At 43.8% G+C, this 27572-nt stretch overlaps 1 protein-coding gene across 3 annotated transcripts; it reads left to right on the plus strand.

Annotated features, from left to right (window-relative positions):
* The first annotated feature begins 338 nt into the window (after positions 1-338).
* LOC123994706 (D(4) dopamine receptor-like) lies at positions 339-27572 on the plus strand. 3 transcript variants are annotated; one of them, XM_046297627.1, is made up of 6 exons: positions 339-811; positions 11251-11438; positions 15822-16153; positions 16724-16836; positions 19509-20219; positions 26462-27572. In XM_046297627.1, the coding sequence occupies exons 3-6, from the start codon at positions 15869-15871 to the stop codon at positions 26670-26672; spliced, it is 1320 nt and encodes a 439-aa protein (XP_046153583.1). In that variant the 5' UTR covers positions 339-811; positions 11251-11438; positions 15822-15868; the 3' UTR covers positions 26673-27572. The 3 variants fall into 3 exon arrangements, with proteins under 3 accessions (XP_046153583.1, XP_046153582.1, XP_046153584.1); XM_046297626.1 differs by lacking the exon at positions 11251-11438; XM_046297628.1 differs by lacking the exon at positions 11251-11438 and having other exon boundaries at positions 19509-20215.

The raw sequence follows: 27572 nt of genomic DNA on the forward strand, positions 1-27572 counted from the left end.
ACGCGCAGTTCATTTTCTATGGTGGGTTCCATGTAAAACCAAATAGAGTGTAGAACCATGTCTATTCTACGAGTTCTATTTTTGTAGCTGGCAAGAAGCCCTGAATCACTGATTCAGGTACAGAGGCAGTAAAAGAGGGGTGGAGTCAGAACATAGCGAGACCCAGTGATAGGGCAGCAGCTGTTCTGTGAGAGTGAAGGGAGCGGGTAGGGGTGCACAGCAGCCTTTAACTGTTAACCAATCACAGAGGCCTCAGGCAGATCATGAGTAATTAAGCAAGTGATGGTCCCTCAGCATCCAGAGAGAGAGATGTACAGAGAGACGGACAAAAGTGAGGAAGGAAAAAAAGAGAGAGAGAGAAAATAGAGAGAGATAAATAGAGAGAGCGAGGGAAAGAAAGAGAGAGAGAGAGAGAGCGAGACAGAGATACATTTAGAGAGTGAGAGGCGAGAGTTTGTGAGTTTGAGCACACTCTCTGTGGCTGAGTCTTTGAAAAGGGAGACGATGTGGGTTCAGTCTTGTTGTGTCATATCATAAATGTGAAGGCAGGGGGACAAGTTTCTGACAGACGGCTCAGCAATAGTAAAACTCTGCACAGTTGCGACGCGGGAGGAGATGGAGTAGTGAGTAGTGAGTGTGAGTGCGGAGCGGGAGAAAACAGCTGTTGACCGCCAGTTTTGTGGAGCTGAGAGAAGGAGAGCAGCGGAGCAGACAACATCAGGGCTGCCTGAGACAGTTTGGACTGGGAACCTCGGAGTGACAGGGATAACAGGATTGATAGACTTCATGGGGTCAAAGGCTTGATGTTGATGTGAGTACGTTTTTTTTTTGCCTTTTGTGCTATATTTGTTGTTCTGTGTTTTGGGATTGTTTTACTCTTGTTGAACATCAAGTCCTCTAATACCAAAAACAAACAAACCGTGTAATTGATACAAAGGTGATGACAAAAAAAAGTCTAAATAAAAAAAGATCTGCAGAAAATGGTGAAAATGGTTATTGGAAAATGGTGATATGATTCTGCATATTAATACATACAATGGTTGTTATACCCAAATGTTCAACAGTAATAAACAAGTCATTTGAGTTTTCAAAATGGAAAAGCACACGATTGGTACAGCACAATATGTTTTCTTCCCAAAGATTGTCCTATTAAGGAGAACGATTCTAATTATTTCTTAATCAAAACAGATCAGGCATGATTAGTATCAAGACAGAGAGAACGGGTGCAGAACGTTGTTGTCCTCTATCTAATCATCTTAAGGGTAGCATCTCTAATCACCACTGAGTTTGACATCAAAATATATTGCACCCTTATTTGCACCATTAAACATCTCTGTGGAGAGTGCATACGTGTTGCCTTCGACCAATAAGACAGCACACTGCTGGCCTCCTCTGACCAGTGTGAGCCTCAAGGGGAGGGGGGGGGTAGTGTCAGATTCTGTCTGTGAGATAAGACCCCCCCCCCCCCCCAGGGTGGCATGGTGCACAAAAGGAAATAACCACAGAGCCTTAAAGCCATCGAAAAACCAGCAGTTACTCATTTAGTACTTCCCAGACAATTACAGAATTATTCCACGTAGAAATGTAGTTCATAGAACACTTGTTCTCTATTAGTGTGAGGGGTGAGAAAGACCAGCGTCCCAACTATATTTCAGTATTTCCATTTCTAAGAAACCAAGAGACTCTAGCCTACTGGAACACGCTCCCATGGCGTGCTCCTACTGTCTCCTGCTACACACTACAGCTCAGCCACATGTAGGGCATACGCAGCATCATAACCCCTTGTTAATACAGTCCTGGCTCCGTTTCTATCTTCTCTAAACCCAACGCCACCATGCTTCCTAGTAAGCAGCTGTTGGCACAGTTGGTCGCAGCAGCTCCAGGGGCTTAATTTGGACCCCCTACCACCCAGGCCAACACCCAGCACCACCCAGCCCAGTTTGATGAGCTCTGGATGGGCTCCAACACAACGATAAAGACCTTTGCGTCAGCCACAACTGGTGAGCCACATGTGCAATGGATACGGAGCGATAACATGGGACAGGACAGGTGGTTCGCAAAAACACAGTTAAAGGGCAATGAAAACATATAAGAGGCTAATTCAGCAAACGTTTTTGTGATATTGATAAACACAAAGTAAGATTTAATTTCTTATCTGTCAGACTCTCAGTAGACTATATAGAGCTGTCAATGAAACTGACGGATAGCACACTCTGGAAAACAGCAATGCTTTAACGGAAAAGACTACCCAGGTTACATAAACTACGCCTAACTCGACGTCAGAACATTTAATGAGCAGAAAATAAAAGATAAACAACTTTCTTCTTTAGACAAGCTTTACCTTCTACTAGGTTCCCAAGGCACCACACTGTGCAGCTCTCTTTAACAACTGTCTCATGCGTGGAAAGATTTCCCAGACCCTCCCTTTGACAACCATGTGTTTATATTATTTAAGTTGAACTTTTGATACTTAAGTATATTTAAAACAAAAATACTTTTCGACTTTTACTCAAGTAGTATTTTACTGGGTGATTTTCAGTTTTACTTGAGTCATTTTCCAATAAGGTATCTTTACTTTTACTCAAGTAGTATTTTACTGGGTGATTTTCAGTTTTACTTGAGTCATTTTCCAATAAGGTATCTTTACTTTTACTCAAGTAGTATTTTACTGGGTGATTTTCAGTTTTACTTGAGTCATTTTCCAATAAGGTATCTTTACTTTTACTCAAGTAGTATTTTACTGGGTGATTTTCAGTTTTACTTGAGTCATTTTCCAATAAGGTATCTTTACTTTTACTCAAGTAGTATTTTACTGGGTGATTTTCAGTTTTACTTGAGTCATTTTCCAATAAGGTATCTTTACTTTTACTCAAGTAGTATTTTACTGGGTGATTTTCAGTTTTACTTGAGTCATTTTCCAATAAGGTATCTTTACTTTTACTCAAGTAGTATTTTACTGGGTGATTTTCAGTTTTACTTGAGTCATTTTCCAATAAGGTATCTTTACTTTTACTCAAGTAGTATTTTACTGGGTGATTTTCAGTTTTACTTGAGTCATTTTCCAATAAGGTATCTTTACTTTTACTCAAGTAGTATTTTACTGGGTGATTTTCAGTTTTACTTGAGTCATTTTCCAATAAGGTATCTTTACTTTTACTCAAGTAGTATTTTACTGGGTGATTTTCAGTTTTACTTGAGTCATTTTCCAATAAGGTATCTTTACTTTTACTCAAGTAGTATTTTACTGGGTGATTTTCAGTTTTACTTGAGTCATTTTCCAATAAGGTATCTTTACTTTTACTCAAGTATGAAAAGTGGGCACTTTTTCCGCCACTGGTCAGCAGCAACATCTTGACTGTTGTATAAAAACGACACTTTTTCTTTTCTACTAGCACATTTGCCAATAACTATTTTATTGAGGGAAAATGTACTTACTACGACGGTGATATTTAGTTGGCTCGCCTAGCTATCTTAATCATCCATCACCTGCCACGACCCTGTCCAATTTAAACCTTCATGGAGGGAAGAGTAGAGAAAGTATGGTTGCGTCCCAAATGGCACGCTATTCCCTATTTAGTGCTCTACTTTTGACCAGTTCTGCACCTTATGGTGAACAGGGTGCCATTTGGGACCGAGCATCCTAATACGTCCGCCTGCCGTCTCATTTGCTACTGTTTCGATGAACACGATCATTTCAGAATCAATGGGAGGTGCACTGCTGACCTACATGCCCTTGCTGGCATCATTGGTATGTATGCAGCCTCCAAGTCAAGATTCAATCAAGCCACGCTCTACACATTCCCCAACATCCCATTAAAAAAAGCATTGATAGACGAAGTCATGGCCATATATCCGCTTCCATGCTACAGAATCCCCTACTTAAGTCCTGTCAGATACCCCTGACAAACTTAATCTTCCATTCACAACTGTTGATAGATAAACATACACACACACATACATAAATATAAATATATATATATATATATATATATACTAGCACATATATATATATATATATAGGACTCATATATAGGACTTATACCTTTCTCCAAGAAGACCTGTCAGATCAGTAGGCTAGCAGTGAACAGTGACCAGTGGTGGCTTGTTTGGTGACTCATTGTAATGGTTGGACTTAAATGAACGGAACAGTACTAAACACATTTCAAACACGTTGTTTCTATGCAATGTGCTTGATACCATTCCATTCCGGCCATAACGATGAGCTGTCCTCCCCTCACCAGCCTCCACTGAAACAGACCATGTTCTGTTTTCAGACTGACTGGCTGAGACATGCAGCACATTATGCTGTTAGGTTTTTTTTGTTGGAGCATTTGTCGCCTGTTGCAGACATTTTCTACAACATCTGTGGTCTCGCATCACTTGGCGTGGACAGAGAAATGACGTTTCTATATCACGGAGAAATCACCTCTCAATAAATCTCTCACAGACCCGTGATGATTCAAATGGGTCCTCTCCTCATGCAAAACGACAGGCAGCTCATTAGCCAAGTAAATTAAATCTGAGGCCCCGGATCAGCATCATCTTTATGACAAAGGACGTTTCTAGGATACCGACCGGCTCGTCGTGTGTGTGCGGCGACTGGAGAGACACAAGTGTCCAGTTGTTGCTGCTACAGTAGTATTAAAAGACAGCCGAATACTGACCGGCAGACATCACACCGCAGTAGGCTGACGATGTACATTTTGGGGGATTTTAGCGGGTTATTTGGCACGGCTAGGGTGATGTGTTTGATAAATGGCAGCAGCAGCACTAGTGGTGGCGAGGCCTGCTGAGAGTGGTGTTGGACAAATGACCACAGAGAGAAAGAGAGAGAGAGAGAGAGAGAGAGAGAGAGAGAGAGAGAGAGAGAGAGAGAGAGAGAGAGAGAGAGAGAGAGAGAGAGAGAGAGAGAGAGAGAGGAGAGAAAGGGTTAAGAGAGAGACCACAGAGAGAGGGGGTGAGAGAATGAGAGAGAGAGAGAGAGAGAGAGGGGAAGGAAAAACTACAACCGGTGATTAGGATAGAGAGTAAGAGAGACAGACAGACAAGAGAGCGAGATAGAGGGCAAATACAGGTCAATGCTGCTGGGGGGGGCACTGTATTGGTATGCAGATGCACACACACATAGGCAAACACATGTCATACACACTCCATTCCAACCGCATATGAGCTAATAGATGTGACAGGAAGCTAACACATTGCACATACACACACCTGCAACATAAAACGATTGTCACAAACAGATGCTTTTAAATGGTTTCGTGTTCTTGTGCTTTACGCGAGTCTAAACTTAGCGTGTGGAACAACACCTCGCCCCAGGAGTCAATACAAACACCCAAGCCGACAATCATGCTATCCTCCTCTCCCAATACACATTATGTCGTCTCCATGTTAGCTGTTGCCTGTGTTCCCGCCTGGCTAATTGACAGTTCAAGTGTTGAGGGTGACGGACTGAGACAAGACGAGATGCAGCCAGTCTGTGATGTGTTAGGCGCTGTAAGCTCACACACCCATGCAGGCAGGGCTCACAGGACCAGTCCTTTCGGTCATTTCCTTCATGTAAATGGGTTGAAGAAATGACCACTTAGACTATCAACACCTCTTAAAATGCCATTACACTCTCTCTCTCTCTCTCTCTCTCTCTCTCTCTCTCTCTCTCTCTCTCTCTCTCTCTCTCTCTCTGTCTATCTTGGCTTGCAATTCTTATCTTTCTACACATATTGTTAACCCACACACACTACTCAGACAAGCAAACACACACAACAACAACTCACAGACTTACATCTGACCCCGGCATGTCTGTTTCTGTTTTCTGATTCTGACAGCTCCTTGCCCCATCTTCTACTCTTGTCTCTAATGTGTCCCAGCATGCTCTCTGGCCCAGTGCTAATGGCCTCTGTGAACAGAAATACTGTAAAAAAATATATTTGTAAAGGCATTTAAGCAACACAAAAGGATGTCACGGGCTGTCTCCTGTTCAAGTATATCTCAGAAACAGCTAAAAACACTATTAAGCAGCATCTGCTGTCAAATTTTGGCTTTCAGAAAAAGTTAGTTTCAGGCTAGACTTCGGTTGGAAAACAAATTGACATTCAGCAAAATAAGGCGTATATCTATGTTTTGTTGTCAAGGCTGCTTGATTTCCCGCTTATATCTCTCTTCATCGCTTTCACTCTGTTTTCCTCCTCTCCCTCTTTCTCTCTCTGTCCATCCCTCTCTCTCTCTCTTCCCTCTCTTTCTCTCTCTGTCCCCGCTCACTCCCTCTCTCTGTGCTATGGGCAAAGCTGGCGGGTGATTTACAGTTTTTCTCAATTGCCAAAACACAATTTCCTGAAAACATTAAGCACAAAACCTCATCTTCAAGCACTATTTACATAACCTCTGACTCAAAATGAAACATTCGCCTTGAAACAGTTCTACCTGTGTTCAAAATCTAACACTGCTCTCAAATCATTAACAAAGTGATCAAAATGATATACACTCTCAAGCAGTCAGTAAACAATACACCGAAAAAATAGAAAACACATTGTTCAAAACCTACAATTCTCAGGGAATAAAAAAAAAAAATCATATTTTTCCGTCATTATCTTTTGATGAACGAAAACATGTTCTATCATATGCTCAAAATTGATCAGAAATTACTACTCTGCTTTGCTCTTTGCAATTTTGTTTTTTGTTCTTCCTCCTCCCTGTACCCCTATTTTTACAGTACTGTACCCTGCATCTCACAAACTTGTCCTTTGTCTCTGTGATACTGTTATTCTTGTTCTTTGTTGATATGTACCTGCAACCAGTCAAAATCTATTGAGCAGTCAGTACTGTTAATAAATGGAAAGCACAATGTTCAGGGCCATACAATTTGTTCATTGTACAGTATACAGCCTACAATACCCTGTACTACAATATACAATACTAAAAGGGACAAAAAGGAGTAAACATGTGATCAATGTGCTTCTTCTTGTCTTTGGGGCTGGGTCAGGCCAGAGCACTTCGTCGACATCACAAGCAATATTGTCCCTCCTGAGGCAATGAGGGAAGAAGCCTCTTGTGTGCCGTATCCAGCCCTGACATGATTCCTCACCTACTGTATATCACCACAGGCTAAATCCATGGCTTGCAGCAGATTGACTCTGTTGTAGGGTTGTCTATCATACACTTTCCATCTCCAAGAGGAGAGAAACTCCTCACTCGGATTCAGGAAAGGCGTGTATGGAGGGAGGTACAAGTTCATAAAATGCCCATTGATGTTAAACCATTCCTTTACCTGAGCAGCTCGGTGGAAACTGACATTGTCCCACACTATCACATAGGTGGGAATGGGATTCTCATTTAGCTCTTGACCCTGCTGCTCTTGAACCTGCTGCTCAAATAAAATACCTCTTAGATTGGCAATAAATCTTAGAAAGTACTGGGTGTTATATGGCCCGAGTGTAACATGGTGATGTAGAACACCATGGTTGCTGATAGCAGCACAGATTGTGACATTTCCACCTCGTTGACCAGACTTCAACAATGGCCCGCTGTCCAATCACAACCTCTCCTTCTCCTCTTTGTTAGATTGAAGCCTGCTTCATCGACAAAGATGAACTCATGGGGTCTGTCCAAGGATTCCAAGTCAAATATTGCCTGTGTAGAAATACAATATACTGTATGTAGGATTTTGTAAGTCGTACAGAGACAGTGCTGGGCTTCTGATTCACATACATTGTATGTCCTTCAAATAGTATGTGGTAGTACTGTAGACAATCTGGATTACAGTAAGTGTATCTGAATGTACATTTAGTTGCACATACTGAGCTCGCAGTTCTTTCACCCTTGGTGAGTTGCACTCAAAAGGTACTCTGTATACTTGTTTCATTCGCATCCTGTTATGATGGAGGACACGGTCAATTGTGGAAATGCTCACACTGTCGATTCCCTGGAAGTATGTGTTGTCTTGTATCACTCGTTCCTGGATTTCTCTGAGTCGTATTGCATTATCTTGAAGGACCATGCCAACTATAATGGCCTCTTGCTCCCGAGTGAATATAGCTGTTCTTCCACCTGCATGTGGCTGCCTTGCAATTCTACAAAAAGTAGTTGTGCAGTTACAAAACATATTCATGCAGTACAATACATACAGTGATTAACTTTACAAATGTCTATTGAAACAGCTGCATATAGTGTAGTACAGTAAATTTGCAATTACAAAAATACAGTAGTATACTGTACCTGTTCTCTTCTCTGAATGTCCTTACTATGGTGGACACAGAAAATCGGCTCAAATTGGGTTGCACTCTAAGTCCTGCTTCTCTCATTGTCAGTCCATGGACAAGAACATGGTCTATAACTGTTGCTAAAATTTCATCAGATATTTCCACTCTTTGTCTTCCTCTTTGTCCTCCTCTTCCTCTTTCTTGCCCTCCTCCTCTTCCTCCTCGTTGCCCACCTCGCATACGCACTCGTCCTCGTCCTCTCACATTGTTTCTTCTATCCATTCTCAGACTTTCTCCTTCCCACCTTCAACAACCTGTTTGCTCTTTGAACTGACTTATTATATTGGTTGTGTCGCATCATTTGAAACAGGTTAAATCAATTTTGAGTGGTTGTGTTCACTCAATGACATGTCTTCTATATTTGTATTGGATTGTTGCCACTTGTGTTTACCAGTATGCATGACATGTGCATTAGAGCGCAGAATGTGTTTTGAGAATGTGTTTAGAGTTTTGCTGAAAAATCTAAGTGAGATCTTCAAATTGTGTTTTACCATGTGAAATGGTTTGAGGTATTGACAACAGACGGCATAATTAGCCAAATGAGTCCAGGCAACTGAGAACTTTGTTCAGCCAGTGGTTTTTTAGTGTTTTAGCAATTGAGAAAAACTGAGCTGGGTTGGGCAGAAACACACCAGCATCCATTATTGCTAACAAGCCAGAGACAGCATCAATACATCAACCTAAGTCCTATGAGCACCACTTATCAGTGGCTGTCATGTAACGTAAAAGTGCAAAGTGGAGGTATATAATTACAGAATTCTATTGTTCCTTTTTAAGAAGAATATCCACCATGGATTAGATTCATTGACCATAATTACTGTAATGGTCTCGTGTTCAGGGGCTGTTGAAGGTGTGTCGGTGCTTATGTTGGCGTGTCCAGAGGTGTGTGGGAGTAGCCGTGGTTGGCTGTGTGATGTATTTTCTTACAAAGAAATGATCACTGAACAACATCTCTGAACAACAGCTGAAAGTTCCTACAGCAATACAGATACACAATGACAGTGGAAAGACATCTGCGCTTCCGATGTACCATCGGTAGTTCATCCTTTCCGGTCACAATCACAGCATCTGTAAGGAAACACTTGGAACTTGCAACAAAACAATACTTCGCCTATATAAAAAATGCTCACGTGTCAACTTTATTTGACAGGGTATGCATGCAGAGATTCCACTTGCCCAAATTATAGTAACACAACAAGAAGTTTCATGGTTATCTAAAATATTTGCTGTTTAACTGAGGGCAGCAGAAGTGAAAATCTACCGATAGGTTCCTCAGTAGCCGCTACTGTAATGCGTTTTCGTGTGAGTCTAGCTCTCCCGACAATATTCACCTGAGACCACTCACCTTGATAGTGGGACTTTGGTAGGTAGGTCATCACAGTTGGGCCGTAATGGCACTTCTAGAGAAATCCCACGTCCAATTAAACAGGAATTGGAGCCGAACAATGTCCAACTCTGACAGCCTGACAGACAGAGCGAGAGGGAGGAATGTTGCTTTGACTAATGGTCTTCCGACTGGGCTCAGACGTCAGTTCAATGTTTTTATTTACATTTGGTTGCGCTGTCAATCTAACGTGAATTCAACATGAAATCAATTTTTTTTAAATCACCATGTCGTTGGATTTAGGTTCAAAGTTCGGTCAAAAAAAATGAAATGCCCTGATATTGATGGCTTATTGGCAATCTAATCAGTTTCCCACATTGATTCAACATTTGGGGGGGGGGGGGTTGAAATGGTGTGGAAACAACGTTGATTCAACTAGTTTTCGCCCAGTGGGTTGTTTGTGCACCGCAGAGTGGTTTTGCCCCGGGGGTTGAGGTGTTGTTGTAAGAGTGGCGATGGCTGTCCACGTCCTGCTTTATCAGTCCATTCCATCTGATCTGATGGACCTCAATAACTCCCACTTTATTCCCCTGTCTTGTTTTTTCCCTTTGCGCCGCTCTCATTCTAAAGCTGCAAGCTCCCGCTTGGTTTGACATTTAAGGCGGAACGCAGAGTCCTCCGACCACGTAGATGAATTACCTGCTACACAGCAGGCCTAAGAAATGCTTTGTGTGTGTTTGTGTGCATGTGTGTGTGTGTGTGTGTGTGTGTGTGTGTGTGTGTTTTTGTCCAGATTGCTCTTTTGAATTTAACCAAGATATTAAACACAGCAGTGAGCTTGAACACCCTCCAGATCACTATTCAAATTTCCACCATGGATCAAAATTCAAAAGATCAATCCGACTCTGCTTGGGACAAATGCTTCTATTTGGCAAACTGTGGCTATTATCAGGAGGGATCCCTGAAATAGGAACATCATCAATATAATCACCAATGAATACATCTGGACTGGAGTCACATTAGTTGACAACTCAAAGGTAAATCAAAACTAGGCCGAACTAGTTCTCCAAAATTGGAAAAACAACAAACACTGCTTTCATACCTCATCTATACAAGTGAAATGAGCTGGGACAGTTCGAGTGGGTCTTTTTGTAGATTGTGCGAGCTCTCATGGGTGTCATGGCAACCCTCGCCTGTAGCCCGCAGGAGAAAAAGACAGTTCCATATCACAGGAAAAACTGCTCTGATCTGGAGCACGCTCAGTGGGGAAACTGTGGGAAAACAAGATGTGTTGTTTCAGAACAACACGCAAAACAACAAACCAAAACAACAATAAGACAGGGAGGGAGGCTGCACACGATGAAATCTGAATTATAGTTAGAGTTAAAACTATGACACGAAAGAGGGGCCAAGGGAATAGTAATAAACTTTACTTTAAAATCTGTCCTAGAACTGAAAAGCATTTGGGGAATATATCAACAGTAGACTAATGGAGCAATGAAGCAAATACCAAAGGATCATTTTTGGGTGGAGTTTTCATCTAAACTGCAGATGCCTACTGTACCATCACTTGAAAAATACCGGTCACTCTGGGCTACTGAGTTGCAACACAATCAGGTTAAAGAAAATGTGCTTTTTTAAATTTTTTACACCCCACCTCTTCCATGGCAGGTGTGATCTGTGATGTCACTCAGGGAGACGAGCATGACTGAAGAGTCATCTCTATAAAACATGGATGTCACGGGTCTCAGCGAGGGGAAGCAGTTGGCTGACACACACACGCTAAACACGCGTGGTCTAGAATCAGCGGTCAGGACACACATCACGCTCTGCCCGTCTCCCGACCTCATTTCATCAAGGTATGAACAGATTTGGCAGGACTTGCACACTATCACAGATTACATGGGAGTAAGACCATTAAACAGGTTAACATCAGCAAGACCGTGGGACCAGACAGAATACCAGGACGCTGGCAAGTGTCTGGCAACCTATCCCTTTCAAGCACACCATCATAGTCCCCGTGCCCACGAATGCCAAGGTAACCTGCCTATAGCCACCTATAGCCATGAAACGCTTTCAAAGACTGGTCATGACTCACATCAACACCATGATCCCAGACACCCTGGACCCACTCCAATTCACATTCCACCCCAACAGATCCACAGATGACGCAATCTCTATTGCACTCCACACGGCCCTCACCCACCTGGACAAAGGGAATACCTATGTACGAATTTTGTTCATTGACTACAGCACAGCATTGAACCATATAGTCCCCTCCAAGCTCATCACCAAGCTCAGGACTTCCTGATGGGCAGCCCCCAGGTGGTGAGGGGAAGCAACAACATATCCGCCACTCTGACCATCAACTCGTGGGCCCCTCATGGGTGTGTGCTTAGTCCCCTCCTGTAGTCCCTGATCACTCACGTGTTTGCGGTTGACAAAACGGTGGTAGGACTGATGACAATGAGGCACCCTTTAAAGAGGAGGTCAGAGACCTGGCAGTGTGGTGCCAGGACAACAACCTCTCTCTTAACGTCAGCAAGACAGGAGGAAATGGAGGTGCGAGCACTAAAGAATGAACATGGTCATACACACCCACACAGTTATGAAGAGGGCACAACAAGGCCTCTTCCCCTTCAATAGGCTGAAAAGATTTGGATCCTCAAAAGCTCCACAGCTGCACCATTGAGAGCATCTTGACTGGCTGCATCACCGCTTGGTACGGCAACTGCAAGGCACCCGAGCGTAAGGTGCTACAGAGGGTGGTGAGTACGGCCCAGTACATCCCTAGGGCCGAGCTCTCTGCCATCCATGACTTCTATACCAGGGGGTGTCAGAGGAAGGCCCAAATAACTGTCAAAGACTACAGCCACCCAAGTCATAGACTGATCCCTCTGCTACCGCACGGGAAGTGATACCAGTGCACCAAGTCTGGAACCAACAGGGCCCTGAACAGTTTCTACCCCCAAGACTGCTAAGCAAGACTGATAAATAGCTAATCAAATGACTACCCAGACTACCTGCAAATACCCTTTTTTGCACGAATTCTCTTGCACTGACTCTATGCACACACACTGGACTCTACCCACACACACACACACACACACACATACTTACACTGACACTCCACCACACACATACACTGCATACCCCCACGCACACATAACACACGCACACATGCATACTGACGCCCACACACGCGCGCACGCGCACACACACACACACACACACACACACACACACACACACACACACACACACACACACACACACACACACACACACACACACACACACACACACACACACACACACACACACGCACACGCACACTCACACTCACACTCACACTCACACTCACACTCACACTCACACACACTTTTACACTCACCACATATGCTGCTGCTACTGTCTATTATCTATTCTGTTGCCTAGTCACTTTCTCCTACCTATGCAGATGCCTTATTCCCACCCTTTGACTTTTTCCACATTTTGTTGTGTTACAGCCTGAATTTAAAATAAATTACTTTGAGATTTTGTGTCACTGGTCTACACACAACACCCCATAATGTCCAAGTGGAATTATGTTTTAAAGAAATGTTTACAAATGAATAAAAAGCGAAAAGCTGACATGTCCTGAGTCAACAAGTATTTAACCCCTTCATTACGGCAAGCCTAAATAAGTTCAGGAGTACAAATGTGCTTAACAAGTCACATAATAAGTTGCATAGACTCTGTGTGCAACAATAGTGTTTAACATGATTTTGAATGACCACCTCCTCTCTGTACCCCAAACATACAATTATCTCTAAGGTTCCTCAGTCGACAAGGGAATTTCAAACACATATTCAACAACATGTGCCTCGCAAAGAAGGGCACCTATTGGTACATGGGTACAAAATAAAAATAACCAGACATTGAATATCCCTTTGAGCATGGTGAAGTTGTGAAGTTATTAATTACACTTTAGATGGTGTACCAATACACCCAGTCACTACAAAGATACAGATCAGTGTTCAACACCATAGTACCCTCAAAGCTCATCACTAAGTTAAGGACCCTGGGACTAAACACCTCCCTCTGTAACTGAATCCTGGACTTCCTGACAGGCTGCCCCAGTTGGTAAGGGTAGGTAACAACACATCTGCCACGCTGATCCTAAACACGGGAGCCCCTCAGGGGTGCGTGCTCAGTCCCCTCCTGTACTCCCTGTTCACCCATGACCCCATGGCCAAACACAACACCTACTCCATCATTAAGTTTGCCGATGACACAACAGTGGTTGGCCTGATCACCGACAATGATGAGACAGTCTATACTGAGGAGATCAGAGACCTGGCAGTGTGGTGTCAGGACAACAACCTTTCCCTCAATATGATCAAGACAAAGGAGATGATTGTAGACTACAGGAAAAGGAGGACCGAGCACGCCCCCATTCTCATTGATGGGGCTGTAGTGGAGCAGGTTGAGAGCTTCAAGTTCCTCGGTGTCCACATCACCACCAAACTATCATGGTCCAAACACACCAAGACACTAGTGAAGAGGGCACGACAAAGCCTTCAGGAGACTGAAAAGATTTGGCACGGGTCCTCAGATCCTCACGAAATTGCATCACCACCTGGTATGGCAACTGCTCGGCCTATGACCGTTCGCAAGGCACTACTGTGGGTAGTACATCACTGGGATCAAGCTTCCTGCCATACAGGACCTATATACCAGGCAGTGTCAGAGGAAGGCCCTACAAATTGCCAAAGACTCCAGCCACCCTAGTCATAGTCTGTTCTCTCTGCTACCGCATGGCCAGCGGTCCCGGAGCGCCAAGTCTAGGTCCAAAAGGCTTCTTAACTGCTTCTACCCCCAAGCCATAAGACTCCTGAACAGCTAATCAAATGGCTACCCAGACTATTTGCATTGCCCCCCCCCTCATTTTAATGCTGCTCCTACTCTCTATATATTATCCATGCATAGTCACTTTACCTCTACCTACATGTACATATTACCTCAATTACCTCGACTAACCTGTGCCCCCGCACATTGACTCTGTACCGGTACCTCCTGTATATACCCTCACTACTGTTATTTTACTGTTACTCCTTGATTATTCTTTTTTTAATAAAAAACAAATTGGCTTCAGTTCATTTTAGTTAATACTTTTTTAACACTTATTTTTCACAAAACTGCTTTGTTGGTTAAAGGCTTGTAAGTAAGCATTTCACTCTTGTATTTGGCACATGTGACAAATACAATTTGATTTGATTTGAGTTTGATTTGATTTGATACCGGTGTCCTTCCTGGAAGGAAATGGCTCTAGGATTTCACCATGAGGCCAATGGTGATTTAAAGCACAGTTACAGAGTTTAATGGTTGTGAGAAAACTGAGGATGGTCATCAACACTGTACTTACTCCACAACACTAATCTAAATGACAGAGTGAAAAGAAGGAAGGCGTACAGAATAACAAATATTCCAAAACATGCGTCCTGTGTGGAAAAATGCACTTAAGAAATATTGGGGTAAATCCAACACAACAGGAGTTTTAATATTTTGTGCATGGTGGTGGGCTGCATCATGTTATGGGTATGCTTGTCATTGGCAAGGACTAGGGAGTTTTTTGGGATAAAAATACATGTAATATAGCAGTCTGCTTTCCAACAGACACTTGAAGAGGATTTCACCTTTCAGCAAGACAATAACCTGAATCACAAGGCCAAATCTACACAGGAGTTGCTAACCAAGATGACATTGAATGTTCCTGAGTGGCCTAGTTACAGTTTTGACTTAATTCGACTTGAAAATCTATAGCAAGACTTGAAAATGGCTGTCTAGAAATGATCAACAACCAACTTGACAGAGCTTAAAGAATAAAATATATATATATATCATGGGAAAATATTGTACAACTCAGGTGTGAAAAGCTCTTAGAGACTTACCCAAAAAGACTCACAGCTGTAATCGCTGACAATGATGATTCTAACATGTATTGACTCAGGGGGTTGAATACTTATTTTATTAAGATATATTAGTGTTTTATTTTTCACAAATGTTTAATAAATGTTCACATTTTTCTTCCAATTTGACATTACAGAGTATTTTGCATAGATCAATGCTAAGAAATACAATTAAATCCATTTTAATCTCACTTTGTAACACAACAAAACGTACAAAAGTCAAGGGGCGTGAATACTTACTGAAGGCACATACACACCACAGCAAACACTCTCCTCTCGCCTCCTCCCTAGATGTTAACTTCAGAGCGACAGTGCAGCCCGGGGCCTCCATCATCGACATGGTCAATGTGACGACATCACCCAGCAGCAATGCCACGCCAGAGGGTCTGACTGAGAAGGGGCTGGTGGTCCTGGGCCAGAGGAAAGAGTATGATTACAACTACTTTGCCCTGGTGCTGGGTGTGCCGCTCATCCTGATCATCATCCTGGGCAACGTACTTGTGTGTCTGAGCGTGCTCACTGAGCGCTCCCTGAAGACTGCCACCAACTACTTCATCATCAGCCTGTCTGTGGCCGACCTACTGCTGGCTGTACTGGTGCTGCCCCTCTATGTCTACTCTGAGGTGAGGGAGGAGTGGAGAGTGTGTTAGTACTTCTACACCTGCATTGCTTGCTGTTTGGGGTTTTAGGCTGGGTTTCTGTACAGCACTTTGAGATATCAGCTGATGTACGAAGGGCTATATAAATACATTTGATTTGATTTGATTTGTTAGCATGTGTGAATGTGTGCGTGCGTGCGTGCGTGTGTGTGTGTGTGTGCGTGCGAGTGACCTTCCCTCCATGACCTCTTAAATTGGGCGTCAGGTAGCCTAGTGGTTAGAACATTGGGCATCGAAAGGTTGCTAGATTGAATCCCCGAGCTGACAAGATAAAAATCTGTCGTTCTGCCCCTGAACAAGGCAGTTAACCCACCGTTCCTAGGCCGTCATTGAAAACAATAATTTGTTCTTAACGGACTTGCCTCGTTAAATAAAGGTTAAAAGAATTCAAACATATGTATATATTGAAGAAACACATACTGTAGTTTTGTCCAATTTACCTGCCCTGTCTGTCTCTTCGTGGTTTAAAGTCCATTGGCGACAGGACTGACAACCTGTTGTTGGTGTTGTTGTCGTTGTTGCTGTGTTTCCCAGTTCCTGGGTGGTACCTGGACCCTGAGCACATACATCTGTGATGCTCTGATGACCATGGACGTCATGCTGTGCACCGCCTCCATCCTCAACCTATGTGCCATCAGTGTGGACAGGTGAGTCCTTCTGTCCTTTCACTTCGCCTGGACACTGTGGTAACACATGGCTGTCAGTTCACACTAGTTTTCAATACCACAATACCCTCTCTGACCTGTCTAGTTACGGTACACTGGACTCTGAAACCAAGTAACAACCCATGTCCACCCACAGGGCACAAACTGGTTGAATCAACGTTGTTTCAATGTAATTTGTCAACATATTGTGATGTGGAATATACGTGGAAAATACATTGGATTTGAAAAAAGTAATTAACTGTTGTTCTGAGGGCTACATTTCTACCACAGGATTACGTCATCATGGTAACCAGCTTGTCAACATAGGGATATCTTGTACATAAACCTTGAATTTGTACCTCTAAAACAATGTCAGATCTTCAGTGTTATATCTGCTGTCCGAATAAAATAAAAACAATAGGCTGGGCAGCACCTCCTACTGGAGAATTGATCTATCTACAGTTACCCAGTTACAGTTAGCTCACTGGTCACCATAGCAGAACCCACCCGTAGCACGCGCTCCAGCAGGTATATTTCACTGGTCACCCCCAAAGCCAATTCCTCCTTTGGCCACCTTTCCTTCCAGTTCTCTGCTGCCAATGGCTGGAACGAATTGCAAAAATAAATCAATGAAGCTGGAGACTCATAAAGTTAAGCAGCTCACAGAGAACCTCACAGATCACTGCACCTGTACATAGCCCATCTGTAAATACCCCATCCAACTACCTCATCCCCATACTGTTATTTATTTTGCTCCGTTGCACCCCAGTATCTCTACTTGCACATTCATCTTCTGCACATCTATCACTCCAGTGTTTAATTGCTATATTGTAATTATTTCACCTCTATGGCCCATTTATTGCCTTACCTCCCTTATCCTACCTAATTTGCACACACTGTATATAGACTTTTCTATGGTATTATTGATTGTATGTTTGTTTATTCCATCTGTTGTTGTTTGCGTTGCACGGCTTTGCTTTATCTTGGCCAGGTCGCAGTTGTAAATGAGAACTTGTTCTCATCTAGCCTACCTGGTTAAATAAAGGTGAAATAAAATAAAATAAATAAATAAAAATAAAAACCCTTTGGTGTCCCATCCAGGGTTTTTAACCAAGCCCTATAACTTTGATATTTGGTACTGACTATTACCAATGTGCTATCGTGAGAATGATTGTTGAGAGATCTCCACTGAAAACAAAAAAACAAAATAGATTCACTGCTGCTATCGAAGTCATTAGAAAAGGGTAGGTTTAGCAGAGTAAATAAAATGTGACCATACTCGTATCACTCATATATCATAAATGATGTTATTTAGGCCTGTAAGCTGTAGGATTTGAAAAGTCATCCACAGCTATTGTTTTATTTCAACCCAGAATTCAACAAAAAATAGACAATATAATAGGGCTAGGGTTTCAAGCTCTGGTTGATTTCTAATTTAATGATATTTAGTGATGTTGAATTGTGTAGTTGGTTGTCAGCACAACCAAACATCAACATTTGAAGGAGATGCATCTTCTGCTTGGATGGTTACATTTGTGTCACTGACTTAGTCTGCCTTTAATTCCAACAAAAAATTGCAAAGAACTACTACAATATCTCTGAGTTATTGGTCGAACAAGGAAAAGATTAATAACACAAGCTTTTCTTTAAAAAGTTTCTTTAAGAAATACCCTGTGTGTATTCTTTATTCCCACTTATGAAAGCAACACAGAGAGCCATTAAAAACACCAAAAACAATATCTTCAACTTGCAAGTTCAATATCTCTTTCTAATGTCTGTAGCGAGCTCCGTAGCGAGCTCTGTGGCGAGCCCTGTCACTCACAGTAATCCCCCAAATCATTCTGCCAGTCTGTGAGAAGAGCGTAGCTAGACTATTAGCAGATATCACACAGTGAATGCTAACTGATGGCTGTGGTCTATAGGAGGCTAATGGAACCATAGCTCTGGAACCCCCTCATCGACCCAATCATCAAGACCCACTAATTACTCAACACAGCGAGAAGCAAACTCACGCCAACCACCCAGGGGACTCTACCCGAAACAACATCTAAGGGCTTCAATAGTTTCTAAGGCAAAGCAAAAACAAACCAACTGTAAAATATAAGATAAGCACACAGCACACACTTCCTGCTAGTTAAATGTTATATCCCTAGCGTTGTGCGGCTCGTGAGACTGACAGGTTCTATAGCATTGTGGTGTTGTTAGATTTCACAATGTAATTCATTCAACGTGGTATCTAATCAATAGATTGAGATTCCTTGGATTTATTCGACAGGAGAAGTAGGGTAGAGCCAGATTGTGGAGGGTGGAGTTGAGTGGAGTTATGAATGAAGGTGAATACTATTGTAACTTTATCTGTGGCATTCTAGTGCCTCCACATCTAAGTTCACTTTGAAGCAGGATCACAGAAAAGCTTTGAACAACTTTCAGGTTTTTCAAATGCTTCCAAAACAGCCACTATGTCCTCTGAGTATTTCCCTACTGTATTGGCCTGTTTGAAGTCCCTCCATGTTAAATTGATGTATTTATGTATTGTAAATGTAGACTAAGTTATTTACTTTGATCCTTGTCCCAGCAGGTACATAGCCATGATGGCAGCAGTGCCCCTGAAGTACAACAGGTGTGCTCTATGTATTTGAAATGTATTTTATCCCCTGATGTGTGTGTCCCTGCAGGTACATAGCGGTGGTGGTGCCACTGAAGTATAACAGGAACCAGTTCAGCTTGCGGCAGCTGGTCCTCATTACGGCCACCTGGGTTCTCTCCCTGGGCGTCGCCAGTCCCGTCATCTTCGGCCTCAACCAGGTGCCGGGCCGCGACCCCACCGTGTGCAAGCTGGAGAACGACAGCTTCGTGGTCTACTCCTCCGTGTGCTCCTTCTTTGTGCCTTGCCCTGTCATGCTCTTCCTGTACTACTGGATGTTCCGGGGGTTGAGACGCTGGAGCTCAGGCAGAAGCCGCTCCCAGCTGACGAGGGGAGGGAAAAGGAGCCTGTCCCTGCACCTCAGCTCCGCCCTGCAGAGGGAGAACGCAGGGGTCAGGGCGGGTGCCAAGGAGAAGGTGGTGTACCTCATGCCCACAGCTCTCAGCCCGATGTCACCGTCGGCTGAATCGATGGCTTCGCCCACAGCGACCCTGGGGGTGGAGGACAAGCAGCAGGATGGTTTGGGGGTGGCCGTGGCGGAGAGCGACCCCATGACTACCCAGATGGACAGCGTTTCGGACGCGGACCCCACGGAGAGGCCAGCTAGGCAGGGGAAGAGCCTGAAGGAGAATGGGCTGGCCCACGCTAAGGCTAATAAGAGGGGGCGCCGTAACAGCAAGAGTAGCAGAGTGAGTGGGAGGGAGCGCAAAGCCATGAAGGTTCTTCCTGTTGTAGTTGGTAGGTATGTGTACGTGTGTGTACGTGTGTGTGTGTGTGTCTTCCAAGGTTTACACAAATCATACCAACAAAGCTAATTTAGCATCGTTGTTGCAAGAAAACAGGGGGTTGCGGTGAGCTTAAATAGTATTCATTACATAAACATGGGGGGACATGGAAATGAGGGGTTCCTGATTGTTGACACATCAACTAGGATTAAAGCGCATGGCTGTTTGTGATTGTTGCTGTTTCCGTAATCAATGCCTGTACTGGAGGGTTTCACCTCTTCTCTGAGTATACAGTATATCCAGCTTCTCATGTCATAAAGCAGTGTTTAAGGCTATATTGAGGCATTCTCATGAGACGGGAATTAAAACTCCTTCCCTGAAAAAGTACTCCTCTGACTAGACATTCACGTTATATTACATGGTGTCAGAGGTAGGAGGACAGGCTCACGTTCGACTAAGATAGTGGGCTATGGCGAAGTTTGTCCCACCGCAAAACTTTAGCTTTGATAAACCGACGGAATGGATGGATTGGAAACAAAACGTTGTTTCCAATCCATCCATTCCGTCGGTTTATCAAAGCTAAAGTCCACGTTTTTGAGATTCAAAAACGTGGACCAAGTTGGATCAGGGAGATCAAAAGTACAGGTCAGTTCCCTCATGTCATGGGCAGCGAGGCCGAGAACATTTTCTAATCGCTCACCTCTGCATCAACGTCTGCTTTCTCATCCTCTGAAAACTCTTTTCCCAAACGGAGTGTTATTCACCAGCGTGCCTGTTTCTATCAACGAGTACAGCGACCTGGGGGAAAAAGGCAGAGACATTCATCTGAGCACAAAGCGAGCTCTCAGAGCATTGTGACGTTGATGCGAATAGAGATCGGCATATTCAGAACCAAGGTGTTGTGGGCTAAACTGGATAAAGGACGGTGTCCTACACTGCAGTTGATGGCAGATCTCACGTTAGCAACTACAGTCCGTCAGTCAGAGAAGGTTAGCACGCAAGTAAGCCAGCAGGGAGAAGCCGCGTGCTATGTGCAGGAGATTGCACGGGTGGGGGGGCACAAGAAGATTGCAAAACGGCGCAATGAGAACAGAGATTCAAAGGACACGGAGAGTGCAGAAGGAAAATGCCGCAGGTGTGGGAAAATGTAACATAAAGAGCAGGGAAGATGTCCAGCTTTCAACTGGACATGCAACAAGTGTCAGTAAACAAGGCGTTGGGAAAGAATGTGTCACACAAAATCAGTTGGTGAATTTATTGTTTTCAGATCCGTTAGCAATGCCAATAGGAGTGATGACCGATGGGCAGTGCAATTTGTCATTGGTGCAACAATGACAGTGTAAAATGTTTAATTGACACTGGAGCAGATGCTAGTGGGGCGGCAGGTAGCCTAGTTGTCAGAGCATTGGGCCAGTAACCGAAAGGTTGCTGGATTGAATCCCGAGCTGACAAGGTACAGATCTGTCATTCTGCCACTGAGCAAGGCAGTTAACCCACTGTTCACCGGGCGCGGTGGATGTTGACTATGGCAGCCCACCGCACCTTTCTGATTCCGAGGGTTTGGGTTAAATGTGGAAGACTCATTCAGTTGTACAACTGACTAGGTACCCCCCCCCCCTTTCCCTAGTGTAATGCATGAAGAGACATTTGATATGCTCATTCCAGAGAAAACACTGCAGACAGAGTGTGAACAACTAACTCAGCCGGTCAACAGCAGCCGAGATTGGCCTGGTGAAACGCATCGAATGACGCATTTGACGCATATGGAGAACGTGGCTCGCTCAACACAGCCAATGAAAATACGACTGAAAGAGAACACACAGCCATATGCAGTGCACACAGCGCACAGAATCCCAATATGCAGAAGGTGAAAGAGGAGCTGTGCAGAATGGAGGAAAATGACATTGTGGAGAAGGCGATGCAGCTAACAGATTGGTGTGGACCCATGGTGCCTGTCCTGAAGAAAAAGGGAAAAATATGTGTGGGTTTGAAAAAGCTTACTGAAGCAGTGAAAAGGGAACAGTTCATCCTACCACCTCAGCAGAGCTGAGCTGAGACAGAGTATTCTCAACAAAGGGATCCGGCAAGTGGCTTTTGGCAAACACCCCTACACTGTGACAGCAGAAAGTTGACAACCTTTAGTACACCTTTTGACAGGTACTGTTTCTGCCGCCTGCCGTTTGGGATCTCGAGCCTTCCAGAAATCTTCCAAAACAAAATGGAGACATTGCAAGGCCTTAAGACAGCCCCCGTTTTTATGGATGACATTTTGGTATATGCTAATACTATTGAGGAGCACAACGAGTGACTAAAAAGAGTCCTGCAGAAGATTGAGTCAACGGGACTAAAGTTGAACAGAGAAATGTGAGTCCTCAGGCAAACAAAGCCTCGCTTCCAGGGACACCTCATTGACTCATTAGGAGTCAGGTCTGATTCAGAGGAAGTGGAGGCCATCAGGCAACTTTACCCACCAGAGAACTTGCAGGAGCTGAAGATAGTTCTTGGGATGGTTAAATAACTAGGGAAGTACATTCCCAACCTTTCCACAGTGGGTCAACCACTGCATGAGCTCCTGAGGTCAAATCAAATCAAATTTTATTTGTCACATCCACATGGCTAGTAGATGTTAATGCGTGTGTAGTGAAATGCTTGTGCTTCTAGTTCCGACAGTGCAGTAATATCTAAGTAATCTAACAATTCCACAACAACTATGTACATATAAATATATGGATGAGCAATGGCCGAGCGGCACAAGATGCAATAGATGGTATAAAATACAGTATATACATATGAGATGAGTAATGTAAGATATATAAACATTATTAAAGTGGCATTATTTAAAATGACTAGTGATCCATTTATTAAAGTGGCCAATGATTCAAATCTGTATGTAGGCAGCAGCCTCTCTGTGTTAGTGATGGCTGTTTAACAGTCTGATGGCTTTGGGCGTGGGAGTGGGATCACGCACAGCAGGCGGCGTCCCAGAGCCTCAAAGTACTTCTAACGACTTCCCCAGTTCCTGACGTTCGAGACAATTCGAGAAATATCTATATGGCCTGGAGGTTTTCAAGCCAGTGACCACAAGCCCTTGGTCCCACCAATGAACAGCAAAGACTTGGATAATGTGGCTTTACGGTGCCAGAGACTACTCCCGCAGCTCATGAGGTTCTAACCCACGGGGGAGTACACGCCAGGCAAAAGTCACAAGAGGGAATCGCATACTAGTACTACAGCCACAGCGGGCAGGCAATCTTGATAGAATACACAACAGACATCAAGGTCTGACTAAACGCAGAGATAGGGCCAACGCCTCAGTATCTCATCAGAGCTAAAGATAAATGTCTCGTTGTGAGCTTCGAAAGGAACAGCAAAGTGAGCCACTCATCTCAACGCTGTTCCCTGACAGGCCATGGAAAATAATTGCTCTGGATCTATGTGAGCATAACAAACAAAACCATCTGATTATATCTGACTATGACTCCAGATACTACACATGCCTATCACCACAGTACACAGGTCGCCCTGAAGCTGAAAGGAACCTTTTCAAGGTATGGGATTGCAGATGAGGTCGTTAGTGACAATGGGGCCCCAATTCCCTAGTTCCGAGTTCCGAGAAATGGCAAAGCATCTTGAGGTTAAGCACATTACTTCCGGCGCGCACAACCCTCAGGGTAACGGTCACGCCGAAAGGGCAGTGCAGACCGCGACGAGGATTCTGAAGCAGAAAGACCCACTGGTTGGTCTCATGTGCCACAGATCAAACCCAATGCACGACAATGGGAGCAAGCCCAGCAGAGCTCCTCATGGGTAGAGAAATCTGAATGAAACTCCCAACGTTGGAGAGAAACCTCCAACCTAAGTGGCCCAACAAAAACACAACAGGCTAAAGGACGCAGCAGAAAAGAGGTAACAAGGCTTCTACTACAACCAGCCATCCCGGGGCGAGACCATTACAGTTGCTACTGCCAGGAGAAACAGTGCTCACCGAAACGAGTAGACGACACCTGCAGGGGTAACAGGGGAAAGCACCACACCCAGGTTTACGTCGTCGAGATGCAGAAAAGAGGAACACTACGACGCAACTGTCGCCACCACCAGACAGTGCCTACCCCAACTAAAGGTTTAACGCCTTCTTCTCCTGAAAGAAGAGAAAATAGTCTACTGCCAGACAATGGTCAGCAAGAGACTGTTTCACTGACCTCGAGTGACACCACAAAGACTGCTTGTCAAGGACTTTTACTTACCAAGTCTGGAAGGGTTTGTAACCCAGTTGTCAGACTGGACCTGTAAAGAACAACTATAGGAAACCAAGAGACATTAAAAAGAGACACTACAGATCAATATACAGAGGGGGGGGGTACATGTGAAATGTTGCGTTGCTTTATTGTTCTTTCAAAACCTTTTCAGTAACATTGTTTCTGTGTATTGCTATTCTGAAGTGCGGTTGCTTTCATTATGGTTACACTCATTTGTAGAAGGTGTTAAAAAGGCAAATGTGTTAAAGTTAAAGGGGGAGATGTCATAGTATGCACCACAGTGGGAGGTCATAAAGCAGTATGTTAGTTATCTTGAGTCTTTCCGGTGAGACGCCGTATCAAAACAACTTACCTAGAATGGCTGTAGCACGACAAAATGTGGCTGTAGCACGACACAATGTGGCTGTAGCACGACACAATGTGGCTGTAGCATGACACAATGTGGCTGTAGCACGACAAAATGTGGCTGTAGCACGACACAATGTGGCTGTAGCACGATACAATGTGGCTGTAGCACGACACAATGTGGCTGTAGCACGACAAAATGTGGCTGTAGCACGACAATTGTGGAATAAGTCAAGGGGTGTGAATACTTTCTGAAGACACTGGGGAGACGATGGTGTTAGACGGTGTTGTTGTTCCACAGATTTAGCAGGATGTGTTGAGCACTGCTAGTGTTGTTGCTCCACAGATTTAGCAGGATGTGTTGAGCACAATGCTAGTGTTGTTGCTCCACAGATTTAGCAGGATGTGTTGAGCACTGCTAGTGTTGTTGCTCCACAGATTTAGCAGGATGTGTTGAGCACTATGCTAGTGTTGTTGCTCCACAGATTTAGCAGGATGTGTTGAGCACTATGCTAGTGTTGTTGCTCCACAGATTTAGCAGGATGTGTTGAGCACTGCTAGTGTTGTTGCTCCACAGATTTAGCAGGATGTGTTGAGCACTATGCTAGTGTTGTTGCTCCACAGATTTAGCAGGATGTGTTGAGCACTATGCTAGTGTTGTTGTGAAAAATAGAGGAATGAATAATACCACCCTCCACAGTATAGTCTCTTCCCACAATGCTGGACCTATTTGTATACTGTACTAATGCAGGACCGCATCTATCCACTGACAAACCAACTCCCGCTGTGTCTGAACAGACAAAGCAGGGAGAAATAGAGTCCGTAGTCTATGTGTTGTGGATCTAAGCTGTGTCATACCATATGTGTGTGTGTGTGAACAGGTGTGAGTGTTGGCACGTGCTGAATGAGTGGAAAATATGACATACACACACCCGTTGTCTACGTACATCTACGCACATCTACTCGGAGCAAGTCGCTCACACCATGACTGGCACAGGCCATGTGTACAGGCAGAGCTGACTAACTTTACTCAGTGTGACAACGTTATCATGGCATGTTTGCTGGAAAGGTGATGAAGTGTTACCAGCTCGTTCGCTTGCGACCAAATATAGATTTAACGCGTGATGTAAGTGTCTGTAAGGCCTCGTACATTATGGTAATGCAGCTCGCAGTACAAGAGGAGGATGCTATCTCCTCGGAAACAGCCACTTGATTGCAATCTTCTACCATGGTTCACATGATCTGTGCAAACACCTTCTCATGCCACATGCATCTGTTCTGCACACAGAAAATACAAATCCAGTAACTTTATATGCAGTGAGCTACAGTCTGCCCGTCATAGACAGCTTTCCCTCAATGGGACGTCACATAATATTTACCATCTCACGTTATACCAACACACTTGTATTAAACACAACCTCTATAAGCAGTGTCTGTCATGAACACCTTTTCCTCAATGTCATAGCACATTGATGTTTACCATCTCACATTATGGTAATATACTGTAGTTTTGTATCCCTTGCCATGTATTGATTCATTGAAAATATTGACTGCTTCACCTTTTCCCTCTTCCTCCCCCTTTTCCTCCCCCCTCTTCTTCTCCTCCCCTCCCCTCCGCCTCCTCCCCTCCTCTTCCGCCCTCTTCTCACCTATACCAGGTGTGTTCCTAGCCTGTTGGACGCCTTTCTTCGTGGTACATGTGACCAACGTGCTGTGCGTGTCCTGCGAAATCAGCCCCACTCTGATCTCCGTGGTAACGTGGCTGGGTTACGTCAACAGTGCTGTCAACCCCATCATCTACACTGCCTTCAACGCAGAGTTCCGAAATGTCTTTCACAAACTTCTCTGCTGTCGAGCATGAAGGCCTGAGTTCTGAGATCTCTTTGACAAACTATTCATTGAGATAGGACAACAATTATCTTTATGGTTCAACCTGAGGCCTGAATTCTAGAATGTTGCTCTCGGCCATGAGACCTGAATTAAATGATCTTTCACAAAACTCCTCGGTTGCTGGATGTGAGAGTGACTTCTTTACTGGCAGAACGTGAGGTTGTGAAAATTGCTGGCAGAACGTGAGGTTGTCAAAATGGATGAACCATACAGGGGACAACATGACAGGATTCGACTGATGCCTTAGTTGACATATTGTGAACTGAAAGACAGTGGCTCACAGTATCTGATGTTTCTACATTGAAGTTGATACTGTGCGAAATATTGCTTGGTTACAGAAGATGGTGAATACTGTTAATATCGCAGCCCAAAGGCATAAAATATGTGAACAACGTGCACACTTAAGAACATCTAACTATTTGATGTGTGAGTTTTGATCTCTCTCAGAATGAACTGTTGATGTTATGTACGGTTCTCACTTTTGATTCAATAATGTGCAGGTTTTCTGTATTGGTATTGCGTTTCATTTTCTTTCGAATTGACTTTGTCTCCATTTATCCTGAGGATTTGGGAGACTTTAGGGACATAGGGTGGCTCAAAAGGAACTTCAATTACACAGCAAACATAGTTAAATCAAAAATATAAAAAAAACACTCAATTTTCTATCTTGTGGATGACAGACATTGCCTGTAGATAATATTATGAACATTTACGCCACCAGAAGGGACAAATGACAGACTTCAGGGCCAACATTGTGGAAGGAACTATTTAAGATGATGTCATTTGTAAAGTCATACTACGACCTATTTTGACGAAAGTGCTGTGAATGTGACAAATGTAAACAACTCTCTTTGTCGTCGATGGAAAAATAATAAAACA

This window comes from Oncorhynchus gorbuscha, linkage group LG14 (assembly GCF_021184085.1).
Source record: "Oncorhynchus gorbuscha isolate QuinsamMale2020 ecotype Even-year linkage group LG14, OgorEven_v1.0, whole genome shotgun sequence".
NCBI classification, from domain to species: domain Eukaryota; kingdom Metazoa; phylum Chordata; class Actinopteri; order Salmoniformes; family Salmonidae; genus Oncorhynchus; species Oncorhynchus gorbuscha.